General features: G+C 43.3%; 2 protein-coding genes across 3 annotated transcripts in view; one reads left to right on the plus strand and one right to left on the minus strand.

The window, feature by feature from the left end:
• The window catches only part of LOC143359454 (sex-regulated protein janus-A), a 92578-nt gene that overhangs the window by 29090 nt on the left and 45267 nt on the right, over window positions 1–18221 (minus strand). The gene's annotated exons all lie outside the window — the stretch shown is intronic.
• The window catches only part of LOC143359453 (phosrestin-2), a 65285-nt gene that overhangs the window by 3565 nt on the left and 43499 nt on the right, over window positions 1–18221 (plus strand). For both annotated transcript variants that reach the window (XM_076797381.1, XM_076797382.1), the window contains exons 2-3: window positions 7607–7816; window positions 10080–10228. In XM_076797381.1, coding sequence (XP_076653496.1) covers window positions 7727–7816; window positions 10080–10228 — 239 coding nt within the window. In that variant the 5' untranslated portion in view covers window positions 7607–7726. The remainder of the gene's footprint in view (window positions 1–7606; window positions 7817–10079; window positions 10229–18221) is intronic.

Consider the following 18221-nt stretch of genomic DNA (forward strand, 5'->3'; position numbering starts at 1 on the left):
ATTGCCCCGAGGTTTCTTCCGGGATTCCAGGAATGCGTTTGCGAAAATTTTCCGCGAGGACATTGCTATTTTCTTGTTTAGGTCGAAATAAAATTCTATTCCTTTGTAACTAGAAGAAATAATTTTCTGTTTGAGAAATTGTTTTTGTAACTGGAAAGGGACTATTGATTAAATAATAATTGCGATTATTATCAGTAAATAATAGATAATAATTATTATTACGATTAATAAATGATAAATTATTATTGTTACTATTATTAATAAATAATGGCAATTATCATTGGCACGTATCGCGATTAATATTGAAATTGAACCGAGCGCAATCCAGTTTCTTCCCGCGCGGTAATAAAATATAGTAATTTCGAATGCTCGATAATTTTAGCACCGAGCAAACAGGGACGCGGAGAGATACGTGCAATTGGTATAGAATTATCGGCTCGCGTTTCGCACCATCGATGAAGCGAAATATACGTGCGTGTGTATCGGTGACGAGCGCATCGAAATCACGGGAACGAGATGTTGTTCGCGGATTAAGCTCGCGGTTGCATTATTCAGGCGTGGATCATTTTGTGCCGGACCCAGAGGAAACCGCTCGATCAGTCGATATAATCCCGTGAAAATACGACGGCTTTCGAGGCGCATCAGCCGCTGAAAATTTCCCCGCAACCCGAATTTAAAGCCTCGAGGCTTTCGAGGTTCTACTAATGCGATTCTAGGCTCGAACTCTAAAAGCACAGACATCGACCGAAAACCCGATTCCATATTTTTTACTTTGCAACGGTTGAATCTGCAGGAACGCCTCTTCTTTTGTCAGAAAAATTTCACAACATCGAAATACGCGAACTGTTTGATGCAAAAGTGGTGTTAGTCAATTCCAGGTCTGTTTGGTTCAGCCCGTCTCAAGATTTAATTGCCATTTAGAGAAATAATCATAACATTACTGTGGCTTATGTAAAACGAACGCAACATTCGTCAATATTATTGTGTTTTACTTTCGCAGAATTACTCAATATTCATTAGCTGTTTTGATTTGCACCTCTTTCATCTTCGGACCCCAGCGAAAAAATGAATCAGTATCACTCCGAGGACGAAGAGAATTGTAGTATTAGTATAAAAAAAGGAGGAAAGAGAGCGCATTATCGTCGATCGAAAAGTCCTCCTGCTCCCATAATCGTGGCTTAATCGTCGGCTCTGTGCTCATCGGACCGAGATCCACGTCGGATAATTAACGGACTACTCGGTGTGTTTACCTGACAATCGGTTAATTAAGATTGGCTTTGTGTCGGATTACAATCGATGCTATTCGCGTCCGCGCAAAGGACAGTCCGACAACGGCAGTATAAATAGTGCGCGTGTCTCGTCGATCGGCTTACGCAACGATCCATCTGTTCGCGATCGAATCATCCTCGAGATCAGCGCGGACGGATCGTTGGCCGATCGATTTTCGCGAGATCGCAACAGGTTGAAAACGGCTGGCCGCTTCGAGCCCGGGATCTAGCGAGTCGAGAGAGATTCAATTTCGAAAATTGCAAGAAATCGCAGATAGATCTTCCAGCAAAATTCAAATGTTCCATGTTGTTTCTAACTTCAATAGATGACACTAGTCTTTGACCAGGTGTAGAAACTTAGTTTTATTTTATTATTGTGGCGAATTGGAGAATTATCAATCCTGCTGGGATTTTTAGGAAATACAAAACTGAGGAATTGTGTCGCAGTGTTTTCAACTTATTAAAATGATTAAAACACAAAATTGGACTTGAATTTTTCCGTCTCACGTTTAGGTTATAAAAATCTTATTTTCCGCGGATCTTAAGATCCGCTGTTTATGTGTGTGCTTTATCTAAAATTCTTAAACGAGTACATCGAGACAGAAACTTTCGGCACAGCGTAATGTTGGTAATTTCGGATTCGCTCGAAAAACTGCGGTCCGAACACAGCCAATTAATATATTATAGTAAAAATAACGAGCTCGAGCAGTTCTCGTTACCTCGAGTTACTATTTCGTCGATCATTAGATCGCACGGCGCGGCGTTTTGTTTTTGTTCACAAATTCACTCCGTCGAGTGTTTTCAATTTGCGTGTCCGACCTGTCGGCGGATCAGCGCGCGCAATATTGGATCGAACGGGTGCTGCAACTGCAGCGAACAGGTTGCAGGGACAATTAAATCGGTGAAACCGCGATCGTCGATTTCCGCGGACACGCAGATTGTCGCGTCCGCGAAATCCGTCGCCGACACGCGGACATAGTTCGTTCCCAATCCGAAGCATTCTGCGACTATTTGTTCTCTCGCCCGCAGAGAATGATCGTCCCGTTATCGCGCCATTTTCCGCGTATTACAACGCAAATGTGATACTGAAGACATTCCGAATCTGGAAGAACTCAAAAGTCCGGCTTCGGATTTTGAAACGAGGTATTGTTCGTTAATTAGCGGATCGAACGAGCTCAGTGATATTTGCGGACCGTTGTGCAAAATAATAATTGTCCCGTTGATTCTGAGAACTTTCGTTTGTGTCGTAAATAATACATTCTTAAATTCATAAAATGTTCTCGCAGTTTCATATTTCGCATTTTTGAAACGCGAAGTCGGAACGATTTGTTTTCACGATAATCTTTCGTTTGTTCACCGGACACGGTGACACATTAACCTTTCAGTTTCCATTCATCAGTCGTGCTCGTTTTCACGTTATTCGTATTGACGAAGTTGTTATTATTTCAATCCTGCATGTTGCTTTCCGACGCAAACAAAAACATTCGTGAAAAATCTGTCCTCTGGGTGTATTTTCAAAACACATCGAGGAACAACCATTTTACTAAAAAATTAGTAAAAATTGTGGAATATTTGTACTTTCAAATAAGCTACTCTTTAATAAAAAGAGGTTCATTCATTTTCTTCGGGAAAAAGTTCTCAAGATGAAAAATTGAATGAAAAAGTGTTCCTGAATAATGCAAGAACTCTATTCAGGTGAAACCATAATCTTCGCTTCAGTACCTACGTAAAACTAACACTACTATCCTATTCTTTTTAATCTTTTGACAATTTTACGAAAAGCTGCGTATTTCCAGAACGACAAATATTTTCCTCTATGAGCAAGTCAACGCTGCCTACGACAAGCACCGTTAAGTGCAGTACTTTAGAAAAATACCTCCATTACGTCGAATCATGGCAGCGTCTACTGCAACGAGTCTCCCAGCTCTGCGTCGTTCAGTTTTCTTGCAATAAATTCTCAAAGATGACCTACTTGTTTACGTGAACATTCTGTCGTCCCGAGTGAGGACACGTTGAAGAGTTAACCTTGACATTTCAAGGCGTGTGAAATTCGTGAACCAGCAGACTGTTCTACGCAATTACCATTTGTCGTCGCGAGGAGCACCGTTGGTCCTTGGTAAACCCGTAACTCGAGTATCGGCAAATAATCTTAGCAAAGTATTCGCGTGGCAGGAGCACGCGAGATACGCCGCCGTTAAACGAGCCGCGTGCGATCGATACTCAAACATTTGCATACCGGCCGGCGACATACCCGTCTAAAGTTAGGCTGCGTCTATACTGAATATGATTTTTGATCGCTCGCGACGTACACCGTTTCTCATTCGTTCTCTATGTCCGACTTCAGTATGTTACAAAATATTTTAATCAAGAAATTACATATAATTTCAAGGTACAAAGCTGATCTCCTGAGCCAGGCCTGGGCAACTTGCGGCTCGCGAGCCACGGACTACTCCTCCCCCTACTTCTGGGTCCCCCCACCAAACTCCTGTGGAGTGTACATTCAACACTTGTTCCCCCACTCTAACTTCCCCTTCTACCGCGCTATTCCCCACGCTTCCCCCACTGCCGGTCACGTGACCCGTCCCGTCTCTGTCGTGCATACTCCCCTCCTCTCGACTGGCGACACCGGGCAAGGGCAATATGAAATAGTTGAGAGTGGGGGTCGTAAAGCGACGGCGGGGAAAAAGTTGCCCAGGCCTACTCTAAGCAGAGTCGCTAGATCTTAATCTTGTCTCCCCACTCTACCTTGAAAAAGTCGTCGTTTGTTGACAGGATATGACGATTACCATGGTGTTTACTTTAAGAAATATGTTTTACGTTTTCTCTTCATGGGCAACAATCTAAAATTTTTTATTTCGAAGAAACTGAACACTGCTTTTAACTGACTACCTTACGAAAAAGTGGACAGATTCGACTGGATCGGTTTGCGAATGGTTTCTCGAGTTTCGATCCGTCGGCCGGGAACAAAGGCTCGCACAATAGATCGCACAGCCGGGAAACGTCCCCGGGGAGCTGTCGCCGTGCTCTTCTCGACGAGAAAGACAAGACCGTCGGGAAAAATCGACAGCTCGTCGATACCGTTGATCTTTTGTTAACCTGGATCGGTAGAGAGACAATATGTAACGTGGAACACGTATTAACACTTTCGAATGCCAGTCTCCAAGATTCCAGAAAATCGGAATAATTCGGTGAAAGGAAATTTCAAGGGGAATTTTCGAGTCTGCAGTTTGCAGTGAACGGCGAATTTAATCAGAGACGAGCACTTCAGAATACGAAACTAAATTAAATAAATTTCAACTACTAATTGCATCACACAAATGTAAATCTAGTTGTCCGTTCTTTGTCTATGAATGAGCTGTCTTCAGAATTTTCTCCCGGAAAAACAACGGAACCTTCCAACAAATAATTTTCATATGCACTTCCCCTTATGTTTCAACAATGCCTAGAAATTTTTTCACAAAGAGAGAAGCGACATTGAGCTTTGTACAACGAACCATCCGAAAGATTGCTATTCCCCCAGCAGATCGACACAAATGAGACTCGAAACTTCTGATTTACATTAACACTTTAATGGCCGCTCACACAACGTGTGTGTGATGCTACCGCCGACGATTATTGGCCAGTACCACATCTGTGGGATGATTTATGAATGTAAACAAGTGTGGATATGTTGAATTATTTCGTGAATTTAATAAAGTTTTTTTAACTTAATTCTTCAAAAATATTGCCGGCCCCTGGCGACGTTTGCGTAGACGTGCGGCCATTAAAGTGTTAATAATTGTTCGCAACACCTTTAAATACCTGGCCTACTTCGTTCAGGAAAACCTGTTCCACAGTGCAAAAGAACGCGTACGTCATTTACCGTGGTCGAAATGTCGGCTCTCCGAGGGTTAACTATTCACCCTTCGAAATAGAACAAACCTGCCAGCCGGCCGGAAACGCCTCTGAATTCATTATCCTTCGATAGAAAGAGAACCGGTGAGAAAGCGGGACAGAGAAAGCCTTTCTTCGATACACGCAGGCTCCGCGCGAACGAAAGAAAAATTCCCATGAATACCTAAATAGAGGTCGATGCTCGAGTCCTGCTACCTGCGGATGATCGATTGCGCGTGACAGACCACCATTCCGATTTGAATAAAGCATGAAGCGGGCAAGTTCAGAACAGGCGGCAGAACGGGATTCTCATATCAAATGGCCGGTGCGTACTTCGTTGAAAATTAGAGCTCTCAGACGAAACGCTGAACCTAATTCCACCGCACGATCCACGCTTGAGAATGTTTCCCGAAATCAAACGAATTGTGCTAACGAGTTCGAATTCGCTGCCGAGAATTAATCCGTTCCTCTTCGCAATTTGAAATTTGTCGGCGAACGTGTCGATGTGCAGCACGGTACTCTGACGTAGGAAAATTGTGTTTTCTCGCTAAGATAGTTCGCTGATATTTTGATATCACAGAAGGCAATGTTATCCTTGGGAACGTCTTCGAACGTCTTCCTGTAGAACAAATATTTTCTAATAAACGTTCCAAGCGAACTAGTCATTTTAGGACGCTTATTAACCCTTTGCACTCGGCGTTATTTTAATTCTAAAACAAAATTTTTCTTCCGTCTTAGAATATTTTCATTAAATTCATACGAAACTGATCCGATTTCCATAACGTTCTGATATAATATTTAAATGTTTAGTAATCTATTGAATACAAATTTTGCAATGTAACAAATATTTTGTAATATTTCTTGTAATTTCTTTGAAACAGTGCCACAACAATTTTTAGTGGCCCTTCAGAGTCACCACTCGAGTGCAAAGGGTTAAAATGGTCTCCGTAGAAGAAACATTAGCAATGTTTGAACTTTGTCTACGTCGATTTAATTCTCCGCTGGCAATGTAGTACTTCGCTAATTTTGGGCTTCGAAAATTTGAAACAATTTTGTGACTGGAACAGAGCGATGTGGTGGTTCCCGCCAGAGCCTACGAATGGGGTCCGTCGCCCGGGGTCAGGAGTGGGGTCACGCAGATCCCCCTGCGCCTAACTGTCGAATCACTGCCATCTCCTGATGAACGCATAGTACATCAGGCCTGTGCAACTGGTGGCACGCGAGCCACAAGCGAATCCTCTTCCCACTCCTGAGTCCCCCCACCATGCTCCTATAAAGTGTAGGAGAAGGGGTGATAAAAGTAGAGTAATATGGAGTGGTGGGGGAACCTGTACACTGGTGGTGGGGGTCGTGAAGCGACGGCGGGGAAGAAGTTGCCCACCTACACTCCACAGGAGTTTGGTGGGGAGAAAAAAGGAGTAGGGGGAAGAGTCGTCCGTGGCTCGCGAGCCGCAAGTTGCCCAGGCCTGCTTCAGCCAAATATTTAAGGCCTGTTGCAATAAAAGCACAAATTCGACGTAAGCCACGGAGCAATGTGAATTCGCCTGGAAGCGTCCCGTTATGCTGACGTTAGCGGTAACAATTATGAAATGTTGTTATATCCATCGAATATAATTCAGTGTTTATGCTGTTTGAAAGCCTCGAGTCTCCAATCGGATTCGCCAGCTTCTTCTGGGAGTCTGACTCTATTATCCGAGGCAGAGACCGCATAGGGATGGGGGACTCATTACGAGGACCCGATCACCGGGTAATAAGATCCCCGGCGAGGGTCGTTCATCCGATAATCTCGATCTCGCAAGAACGAGCCAGCCCCGTCCGATAAATCCGATATCAAACTCTCCGGACGATCCTTGAAAAGCCTCGGACCCGTGAATTTGTTTTCCGCCGACCGGCGTTTCCTCGGTCTGTCCCAGTTCTCTGCGCAGTTATGGTTCTCGCGACGCGACATCCGCGAAAACAGCACACTAGGTGCGTCCTCGCAAAAAAATGACTCGCTGCCCTAATTCTTCTGGTTTCTAATCGAACCTACCAGAAACGCTCGAATCGTCGGGCAGATTCGCTCTGGCGCGAAATTCAAAATAAAAATTATTCGATGAGGTGTAACGATTATTTTTAGGAATTTTTTACGGAAAAACTATTGCACCCTTTACTTGCATACATGTTTACTGGTATTTGAAGTGTACGCGCGATTTCTCTCAAGCAGAAATAGTCAAAATTACACGAGTTGTATATTTTGTTATAGAGTATGTTTTAAAAAACACGAGTTGCATGCTTCCCGGGTTAACCTTAATGGACCCTAACCGCTACTAATTGTCACTAGTAATTTCTGCATTTCGGTGAAAACGAAATAGCGAACGCTCGCTGAAACGGTGAACTAAAGGGTCGGTTCGATCAATCAATTCCGCTTTCCTGGGCGCAATTAAAGTTTCCGATTAAGATCGATGTGTTTGCCTGTCGCGATCCAGCGAGAAGATCCAGCCGAGGATCGGTGATCGATCGAGAGAAGCCGCGATGGAAGCTGTGGGAAGTTGAAGACGACATTCGGAGGGACAACAGGACAGAGACCGTCTTGCATCGCCGGAGAGATGACCGAGGACGAGAGACACGCGGAACCGGAAGCCACGGGTATTCCGGGGGACTCCGTGGAACGGCAGGTCTCTCTCTATCCCATAACGGTACGGGGATCGCTCTAATTGAATTAGCCTTAAACAAGAAAAATTCCGTTGATTAGAGCTCCGCTGCGGAAGAACAATTGCGCGGACGTGCGTGCCGGTCGAATTCTTCTGCTGCACGTTCGCGAAATTTATCCTTTGCTCGGACGCTTCCGGAGTAATTGAAGTCGCCCGATTTATCTGTGTATCGGATGTAATTGATCGATCGTCTTCGATCATTGTTGCTTCCTCGCGGAGCGAATCGAACGGACCAAGTCGTAGGTGAATATCTTTAGAAATTCTTTTTCCGGAAATGTTTCCTCGCCTGTCGTTTCGAGCTGCATGCTTTAACCCTTTGCACTCGAAGCTATTATAACCCCAAAAACAAAACATTTCTTCCGACCTAGAATATTTCCCTTCTATATATATATTTTTCGTGTTATACATACGGGAATGATGCAATTTACTCCAACAAAACTGAACTGTTCAGTAATTTATTAAATACAACCAAATTTAATAATTTAAAAAAATTTTGAATAATGATATAGCAATTCTTAGTGGTGCCTTACAGTCACCATTCGAGTGCTAAGGGTTAATAGTGGCACGAGTGTATGATCTTTTGACAAGGTCCCTAGAGTTTCTGGAAAATATGTAATCAGAGTAGAAGGCGATAAGAATCGACAAGAATTCGTGTACGGTTTGAGAGAATATCAATACAGATTGGTCTGTTGTACGCATAAATCGAGTGACCTTAATCGCGTAAACAAATCGTAACAATAGAATGCAGTTGTTCACCTGAAATTAGTTATACAGACGGTTTAATTGATTGGCTTGAATCCGTCCACCGAGAGTAACAATCGAACGCGGTTGGTCAATTCACATTAATATACAATACGAAAGAGTATTATCATTAGGAACCACAAATTCGCATAGCACACAGACACATTGAATGGCTTTGATCGGTTAAACAGACGGTGACAGTACAATGCAGTCGGTCAATTGAAATTAACATACGGTGTTCGAGAGCAGTGATCAATTGAAATTAAAACAAGACGTTCTGGAATACTTCAAACGAGCTATAAGATAACATATTCAGGCTTTAATTTCTTAAACAAATGGTAACCGTAGAACGTAGTTGATTAATTAAAAAGTAACGCAGAGCACTTGGAGAATTGAAGATTCGCGTATCACACGGCTGAATCGACAGGGTTTGATCGGTCCTGCAAACGGTACCAATACACAGTTGATTAATTAAAATGTAATATGCGACATTAGAGGGAACGCGAAGGGCCCTAAAGCGACATTGCGCCACAGGCAAATCGAATGACTGTAATCGCGCAAAATTGATATACACGATATTGTACAGAAGAGGAACAATCGAATGACTGTAATCATATTAAGATGACGCTGAACTAAAAGCTGTCGGCAATCATCCACTGTTGGGAACGTGACATTGTTTCGCGCACCGTCGTCGCGCGAACTGTAATCTGATTACACGTAAATTCGCGCCTCGAATGGGCGCTCGTTATTCAAATCCATTGTAAAAGTATCCGTTTGCACGAGAGTTTACGGCCGACGATGAACAACGTTATTTTCCGTAATCGTTGATTATTACCGACTTACGATCAGAGTGGCAGCGGAGCACGACAAGCAACGGTTACGCAAAATTCATAATGGAATCAACGGTGAAATTTGCCTGGTCTCTGGTCGATCGATGAATGGATCGATCGATTTTACAAAATGCAAGGGAACGGCTTGCAACGTATTTATTCGCGTGTTCATGCGAACGTGCTTATTTATTATTTATCATTTCTAGACAGAAACCGGTACGTCCGTGTTTCAGTTTCCGGCTCCGCTAACGCGAAAACGGGAATTATTCGAAATTATTTGCATCGTATGTTAATTGTCCCGGAATTGCATAATGAGGTCCCTGAAGCACTGCATCACAATTGATTCGAACGCAAATGGTGATGCGATGATTTTCATTTAACGCGAAAATTAATTACTCTGCGCTCTGTTGTAATTGAAAACATGATGGCAATAGAAAACGAGTCCAAATTTATTAGCGTACTATTTTTTTTTTCTAATGCAATTGTCCGTTTCCCGAGAATCGGAAATTTAGTGTTCTTCTTGGACTCGTTGTGAATTAGTATATATAAATGTAGCTTCTGAATTTTTCTGAGAATTTTTCGAACAGAGTGGAACCGTCCGAAAATTTCTCTGACAAGATCGTAGCGGGCGCATTAGGCGAACCGGTAGGCTAATTCCCGTCTGATTTCGGTGATAGGTGGAGGAGAAATCGTGCGGGGATGAGTCGAGGCACGAATCGGAAGACAAAGAAACGGCTAGAACCAGCAAGAAGGAGAGCCAAGCCCAGAGATTACTGCCGGCCCAGTCGTTGCCGCAATTGCAGCCGACCGACACGCAAACCGACAGGTGAGCACGCGAACCTAACCCGTCCAACTATGTTCCGAACGGTTCCGCGGCTTTACGGAGGATTTATGGTCGCGACCGCGCCCCCAGCTCGAATCCGCGTGTACGCCAGCTTGCAATATCACCGGCGACGATGGATATACGCGTGACGAACGTGTGCGAACTCCCAAAAAAAAAAAGTAGAAACAGCGCCGAAAATTTTCCAAACAACGAGCGACGAGAGGTCGCATTAACCTATCCGGTACCTCGCATTTCATCTTGCTTAGTGGTTAATTATTAGACTGCGGATTTTATGCATTTATCTATATTAAAACTGATGAAATTTAACCCTTTGCACTCGAAGCCATTTTAACCCTAAAATGAAACATTTCTCCCGGCCTAGAATATTTCCCATGTATATATATTTTTTCATGCTATACATACGAAAATGTTTAGTAATTTATTAAATACAAACAAATTTAATCATGTAAAAAATATATAGTAAGCAGCAGCATACCATGTAGTAGCGTATCATGTATTATATATATATATATATATATATATATATATATATATATATATATATATATATATTTATCATCATGTGAATATATATATATATATTCATGTATATTTTGAATAATGATACAGGAATTTTTAGTGGCCACTTACAGTCGCCATTCGAGTGCTAAGAGTTAAAACAGAGTAAAGTTAAAGAGTATTTAAGAATATGCACATTTCCAACTCGCTGAAATTATTAAAAAAGAATTGAGATTCTTATCTGGCTCTTGTCCGTTGCAATTGACGAAGAAAATTTTTATTTTGCATAAGGAAACGCAATCTACTAATTATTTATCCAAAGGGCACCGCTCCGCGATCTCGTATTTTTTGGTGAATATCCGAAGGTCATAATTAACGAAAAGTGTCTCGTAAGAAAGGAGTAAGATCGACGGTTCGAATCATCCTGGACATGCCATGGAAGGGAAAGAGCGACGAGCACAGTTCAAATTCAATCATGGGGCCGACTGACAATTCCATTAGCACGCAATTCCCACGTTATGCCGGCCTGTTACTTGATTTGCGTTGGGCAAAGGGCTCTCTGGCGCGTGAGTAGCGATTCCAAAGGGAGAATCGAGGGAGTAAGCCCTGTTTGACGGTGGCCTGCGACTCGTTTTTCACAGAAGAAAATATATTGCGCGACAGAATGGAAGAAGCTTGTACAAAGTTGCGTTTTAAAGACGGTAAAATTCTGTTTGCCAAGAATGTAGGATATACTTTACTGGCCCTTTGTGATTTCCAGTTCGAATATGTGAATTCCGAGGTAGAGTTTGATCCAATGTATGAGAAATGTCCGGTCTGAGAGAAAAATAGTTACTCGTAAACATTTATTAAAAATTTCTGCCTGATATTCAGTAGCTTAAACATGCTTTTTGGAGAAAAATCGCGCAGTGGTTTCTGTATATTATAGAAAATGGCGATGATTGCATAATTGAGTAATATTACTGCTCAATTGATTATTATAACTGTTATTTTAAAGTGTACTGTATTTTATCTTCAAATTTTGGAATGACCTAACAAAGAGAAAAATTCGTGACGCACTCGGGCAGAATAAGAACGAGCAAGACTGTCTGACCATCGCTCGCTGTTTCCACTGATTTCAAGCGCAGCAGTCGACGGTCTCCGAAAAACTACGTTCCGTTGCATTAGAACACACCGTGTCCACGTAAAATCATTTGTCCCAGTTGTACGGCACCGTGTGTGTCACAGTGATATTTTTACAACTCGATCGAAGCAGGGCCGCGCTCCCGGAACACTTTTATCGATCATTTTCCGTTTCCGGCGGCTCCGAGCCACTATTTTGCGAGTCACTTTTGTCCGGCCTGTCGCCGACAGCCTGTCGGATGTGTCCCATCAACGCGATGGGCTTCCGGTCTGTGTAATCGAGCCTCGAAAGGTCACGCAACAAGGGGACATTCCTTCGGCGCTCGCAGTGACGCCGCTTCCGAAAGTGTTGCTTGCCTTTCGCGTGATGAATTCCGAAAAGCCTCGTTGCGTTTGATGTAGGCTCTCGCAACGCTGAGCTGACAGGAATGCCAGCCGCTTGTTTCGTTTGCGAGAAATTGCTTCCTCGGAATGTCTCTATCTCCTCGAACGCATCGAGCGATCGTCTTCTTTCTTTTTATCGGCGGAACGTTTTAGCAGAGCCGACAGAGACGGATAGACTTCGCTGGCAACATCGGATTAATGTTCCCTGAATCAAGGGGAGATTGCGGCATAACAGGCTGCAAAATTCTTAGTTTATATATATATATATTAATATATTAATATTAACACATCTTGCGCGGGCACTTTGCCGCCAAAGTCTTACCGTGTTGCATTCATTCTTGCAACGCACGTTTTGCATTTTTGCAACGCATTTCTATCCGATTTTATTGTAAAAATATCACAAAAACCCATCGATAACAATAATCCATCAATAATATACTAATATATTATAAAGAGAATTAATGCGTGGATAAGATAGTTATTTTTTGTATTCATAGGTTATTGTAAACCGAGTCCAATTCTTGGCCGTAAGGCTGAATAAAGCAATATTATTATTATTATTATACTAATATATTATATATATATTAATATTTCTTTTTTTTTCAAAAAGATAAACATTCTTCGATGTATAATTGCTGTTTCCACAAACTATACAAAATTCAATTGACAACCGAAATGATGAGCTCGAAATACTGTACGAACTTCGAATGTTTAAAGATAGTAACAGAAAATAAGCTTTCAAAAAGATAAACAGTCTCCGTCCGATGTATAAATGCTGTTTTCACAAACTATACAAAATTCAATTGACAACCGAAATGATAAGAGAAATATTGTACGAACTTCGAATGTTTAAAGATAGTAACAGAAAGTAATCATTCAAAAAGATAAGCAGTCTTCGTCCGATGTATAAATGCTGTTTTCACAAACTATACAAAATTCAATTGACAACCGAAATGATAAGAGCTCGAAATATTGTACGAACTTCGAATGTTTAAAGATAGTAACGGAAAGTAAGCATTCGAAAAAATAAGCAGTCTTCGTCCGATGTATAAATGCTGTTTCCACAAACTATACAAAATTCAATTGACAACCGAAATGATAAGAGAAATATTGTACGAACTTCGAATGTTTAAAGATAGTAACAGAAAATTTAAAATTAATTTATGTGTTATTTAATAGGCAACAATATGGTCAGCAATAAAGAGAACATTACAAGTAAGAATACTTTCAAGTCCATTCTGAATCAGACTCGGAACAAGTCTGCAGTAGAAACGGCCAGCCTTGGTCAGACACTCGACGAAACTTACACATACAAAGGCGTCGACTGTCGAAGTCGATTATCCCCAACAGAAGACCTACGAAAAAATATTGCTCTTGCTTTTCCACACCATTTTTCCCACAGAATCATCTCCGTTCTCTCTCAACCGCCTCGTCCTTCAATTTCCCCGACAAACAGCCCTTTCCAGCAGCCAGCGTAAAGGTCGCAAGGTATAGGACCGAGGTAACAGCGTCTGTCGCGCGAGCTGGCAAATTTTCGTAGGAAATTAGGCGTGGGAACGCATTACACGGTGTTCAGACCGAAATCGCGTTAACGATTTCCTCGATCAAAGCGAAAGAGAGAGAGAGCGAGAGAGAGAGGTGGTTCGAATTCTCGGAGGTTCGCAGTTAATAGGCCGCGGGCTCCGAACGTTGCGTCTACTTAGGTTGCATCCACCGCTCAAACAATCCTAATTGCTGCGGCTCGGTGGCTCGCGAACGAAACGTCGCGATTCCGGAATGTTTGCTCGGGCATAATAACCGTGACAGATCATGTTCGGCAGTCGTCGGCGCACCGGTTCGACGCAACTCGAAACGCTGATGGTGCTTGCTTCGGTTTGCGTTAGCGGTCGTCGATGGAATCTCGTCGTCCAGGTGAATTAACAGCGTTGTTCACCTTGCTCACCTGAGGCGACGTAGATCCGATCGCGAGAGATGAATCTTTTGTCCGCGGAGAGCTCCTCCCTCGAACGTCTAATTGTCTCGGATAATTGATCTGCGGTCCGTGTCAACCTGAGGAGCCGCCTGGCTGCACACCTGTCACCTGACACGATGGATCGACGTAGACCCTTCGACCATGGTCAGCAGAACTATAATTCGAAAACTAATGGTCCATTGTTCCTGGATCTTTATTGCTACAACTCCAGTGGCAAACTCCTTGCCTCAAAATAATTGGTGATATTTTAGTAATAAAATAATGAACAGCGGGCTCTCTAAAATCTCTCAACTTTAAAAACGCATAACTTTCAAACCAGTAAACTCCTTATCTAAAAATTTCGATTTTCGGCAATTTCCCGTCGAGCTGTACAGAATTATGTATTAAAAAGTTAAAAATTTCCGGGTTGCCAAGGCGAAGTTTAACCATTCCGTGAAATACAGTACGTAATAATTGTAGTGCTTCTTAACCTTTCTCTCTACACGAAATTTACGCGAGAGTTATTGCTCGGAAAAATATTTCACACTTTCTTTTATCCTTTTATCGGCCAGTGGCCATGTTGAAAGGGTGAAAACAGCCTTTAGAGTTGAGCGAAATCAACAACTTTCATCACCATTGCGAATCGCGTTCGCCGCAAAACTCGTTTGAGTAAACTAATATGCAATCGCACCGGACCCACGCAGGACAGCAAAGGGTCAGCTCCCCATCGCTGTCGACAATCTCCGTTTCTCGAGCTCGTGTTCCGTTCGCCATCCATATTTATGTAAGTTCGCTCTTAGCCGCGAGCGAACGTCGCCGTTAGGTTCGTCGACGACCTTTCTCGCATTCGATCGGCAGGCAGCCCGCTGCGGGTTCAATTTCCTGCAGCATCCGACGAGTTTCAATTTGCTCCTCCTGCGTGTCCGGTGGCCGAGCCCGAGCAGAGGACTCCGACCGGCCCGGTGGGTGTGAATTAATTAGCCGCACATAATTAATCAACCAGCCAAGCGGACCTTTGGGGTCCGGGGGTCACGAGCGCTCGAACATCTGTTGCGGGACCCGACAACCCTGTGTTCGACGGTGTAACAAGCCTTCATTCGAGTGTTTATAGCTTTTATTATGCGGCCTTTGTTTGCTGACCTGCAGGACTGGCTTCTTTTAGCGTTCAGTCACTCTCAAATTTTATCGCAGTCTAGGTCTGCAGGTGTTAGGTATTCTTTTTCTTCCTGTGCACCTGACTTAGATATTTTAGTTTTGGAGTTGGTCCTATTTCTGGTGGATCTAAATTGTGCATAGGATCCACAGATCTTCCTTCGGTCCCGCGAATCCTTGTCTTTGACTCGGTTATTCCTACGTACTCTGGACTGCTCTAACTTCCACTATCTCCAGAACTCTACCCCAGCTTCCGAGATTTACTCGTACTTGCAATGTTTTACAAGCTTTTGCCACTACTGTATTTTCTTTTACATGTCCTTTGAATTTACAGTATTTTTTAAGACAGTCCTACCTTCGATGGACCAACATTTCTCATAAGCCCCACAGTTTCATTTCTATGGTTCTAAGAACCCTTATTCTTCACTTGCTAACCTACTCTGTCGTTCCTGCGTACTGTGCCAGCTACCTTCACCTTGGATTTACTCACGCTCTCACGGGTTCTCAAATTTTCACAGACCGTACAATAGGACCCATAACTCTTCCCATACACCATTGTACCTTTGAACTTAGATACCTGTTCCTTGGATTTACCGATGCTTTCACCGGTTCCTAAATGTTGCACAGGCTTCACAATTCTTTCTTAGACCCTGGGAACCTTCCCTCTCCACCCGTTAACCTATTCTTCTGTTCCTGCGTACTCCGAATTGTCCTACCTTGGACTTTATTTGATTTCGGAGGTTCTAGTATACTCTCGCTTTAGCAATCATCTCCTTCCGTTCGCTATCACTCACTTTCGTGCACTATCGAGCCGTAGATATTTATTCGGCGTTCATTTAAATTCTTCTCGTATTTTGCCGGTCTCCGGAACAGTCCCGGCAACTTTCCCCTTGGATTTACTTCCTTTGTGTCCTCGAGTTTTCCCAGTTCTCGAATATGTTTGTCTCTGTTCGCTTCGCGCGCCCCTGAGGTCCGAATTGGTACAGGTTGCGGGCCGATCGATTCGACTGGTCATACACGCGTCACGCTCCCTCCCCGACGATGAATTTCTCGTCAACTTGAAATGACTACCTGTGAAATAACGATATCCCAGCGCTGCGTATATGGCCGGCTGCTCGAGTTTCAAACGGATCGTTCGACGCTCGAGTGCACCGTGCTCGCAATCGAAACAGGTATCGCGTTAGCCATGCTCTTACACGCGAATGGATTTTCTCTGCTTCTCGTCAAGTAGTCGCATAACCGTTTCGATTTGCCTGCTCGGTTCTCTTTCCCGTCGCCTTTCTATTATACCCTTGGGCGTACGCCCTTTAGTTCCAGAGCCTTTAGAATTTTACGCTACTCAATTATAAGAAATGGTTTGCTCCGCGATGCAAATTTACGCTTCTCAATCACAATAAACCGTTTGTTCCGTATTTTGCTCTTCAGCGACTCCAGGTCGTGTGCATTCAGTGACTAAAAGTAATAATTATTGGTAATTGGTTCCAGACTGTAACACCGCGCAAATAATTTATAAGAAAATGTTCGTTTAAGACGAGTGCCTAGGCACGGCCGAGGAGATCGAAGAATAAGAGAACAGGAGAGAGGGAGATAAACGAAGGGGGGCATAAGTAACGGGCGGAATAATTAGCATATATCGGAATAAAGCGGCGCCATGTTGAACAAGACCCGGAAGAGCGGAAACTGAGAGCGTAACGAGCCACTCGGATACGGAGCCAGAGGTTTCGTAATTTCCAATTTGAAATATTAACGCGGAAGCTGTAATTCGAGAGTGGCCGTCCCTCGTCGGTCAGCCGCATACATTGTTAATTGGACGTCCCGGTTACCGGATTATTTTTCATCGACGATAATAGATTCGCGCCGCATCAACGTTTCATATTTACCGCCGCGGGGGGTCCCCCCCTCCCCACCCCCGTGGGGCGTAGAATGGAATTTTTGAAAAGCGATGTCCGGGAGTCATTGTCCGAACGATATTATTCGTTACGGGACCGTTATTATTTTTCGTTTGTTTACATCGCGGATCAATTTGCGACCGTGCCGGATTCGCCGGACCGGAAAGATACGCGGGTATAATGAATATTAATAGAGCCCGATTGACGTCGATACCGAGTGACCATCTTCTTGACCGGCGTGCCGTACTGCGCCGCGACCGCGACTGCATCGCACTGCAGCACTGCACACCGGTTATATCTCGCAATTAATTAAAGCGAACCGTTAATCGTGTTATGAATATTTCATCGCCAGGATATCCATCAATCGCGATGCAAAAGGCGCCGGCAACCGGGGCTCTTACCGCGATTAAACGAGGGGATTCTGTGCGCGGATCCTCGAGCACTTGAACCCTTAATCACTGCGGACGTCGGAAAGTAACCCTTCAGGATTTTCCGAGATATTACACATATTTTCCTCGGGGACGCAATCATTAAAACGCCTTCGAGCGTTCTCCCTCTGCTTAGTCTCCCGAGCTTTCGTATAGTTTCTAATAAATTGCGATTTCATTTTATGGCAGTGGAGTTCTTTATTCGCCGCAGGACAATTAACGCGATTTCAGGTCACTTACTACGCTTGATTGCTACACAGTATTAACATTAGTCGCGAAAGTTGGTGGCGGAGAGATTGGTCATTTACTAGGTTACAGTTATAGGTTATAGGTTGTTTCAGTTGTTTCAGTTTCTGAAACTGTTCTGTGAAATTTCAGTTTCTGTATTTACAGAAATACAGTTTCGCACGGTCGCAACGAAACCTTCATTCTGTGTATCAAATATTGCAATTTTTTATTCTTGCAGCATCGCGAATATATCGGTTTTCAACAATCATTTTATTTCAAGAGTGATGTACAGGAACGGAAATATTGGCAGTTCACTACGTTTC

Source organism: Halictus rubicundus, chromosome 12, assembly GCF_050948215.1.
Source record: "Halictus rubicundus isolate RS-2024b chromosome 12, iyHalRubi1_principal, whole genome shotgun sequence".
NCBI lineage: Eukaryota > Metazoa > Arthropoda > Insecta > Hymenoptera > Halictidae > Halictus > Halictus rubicundus.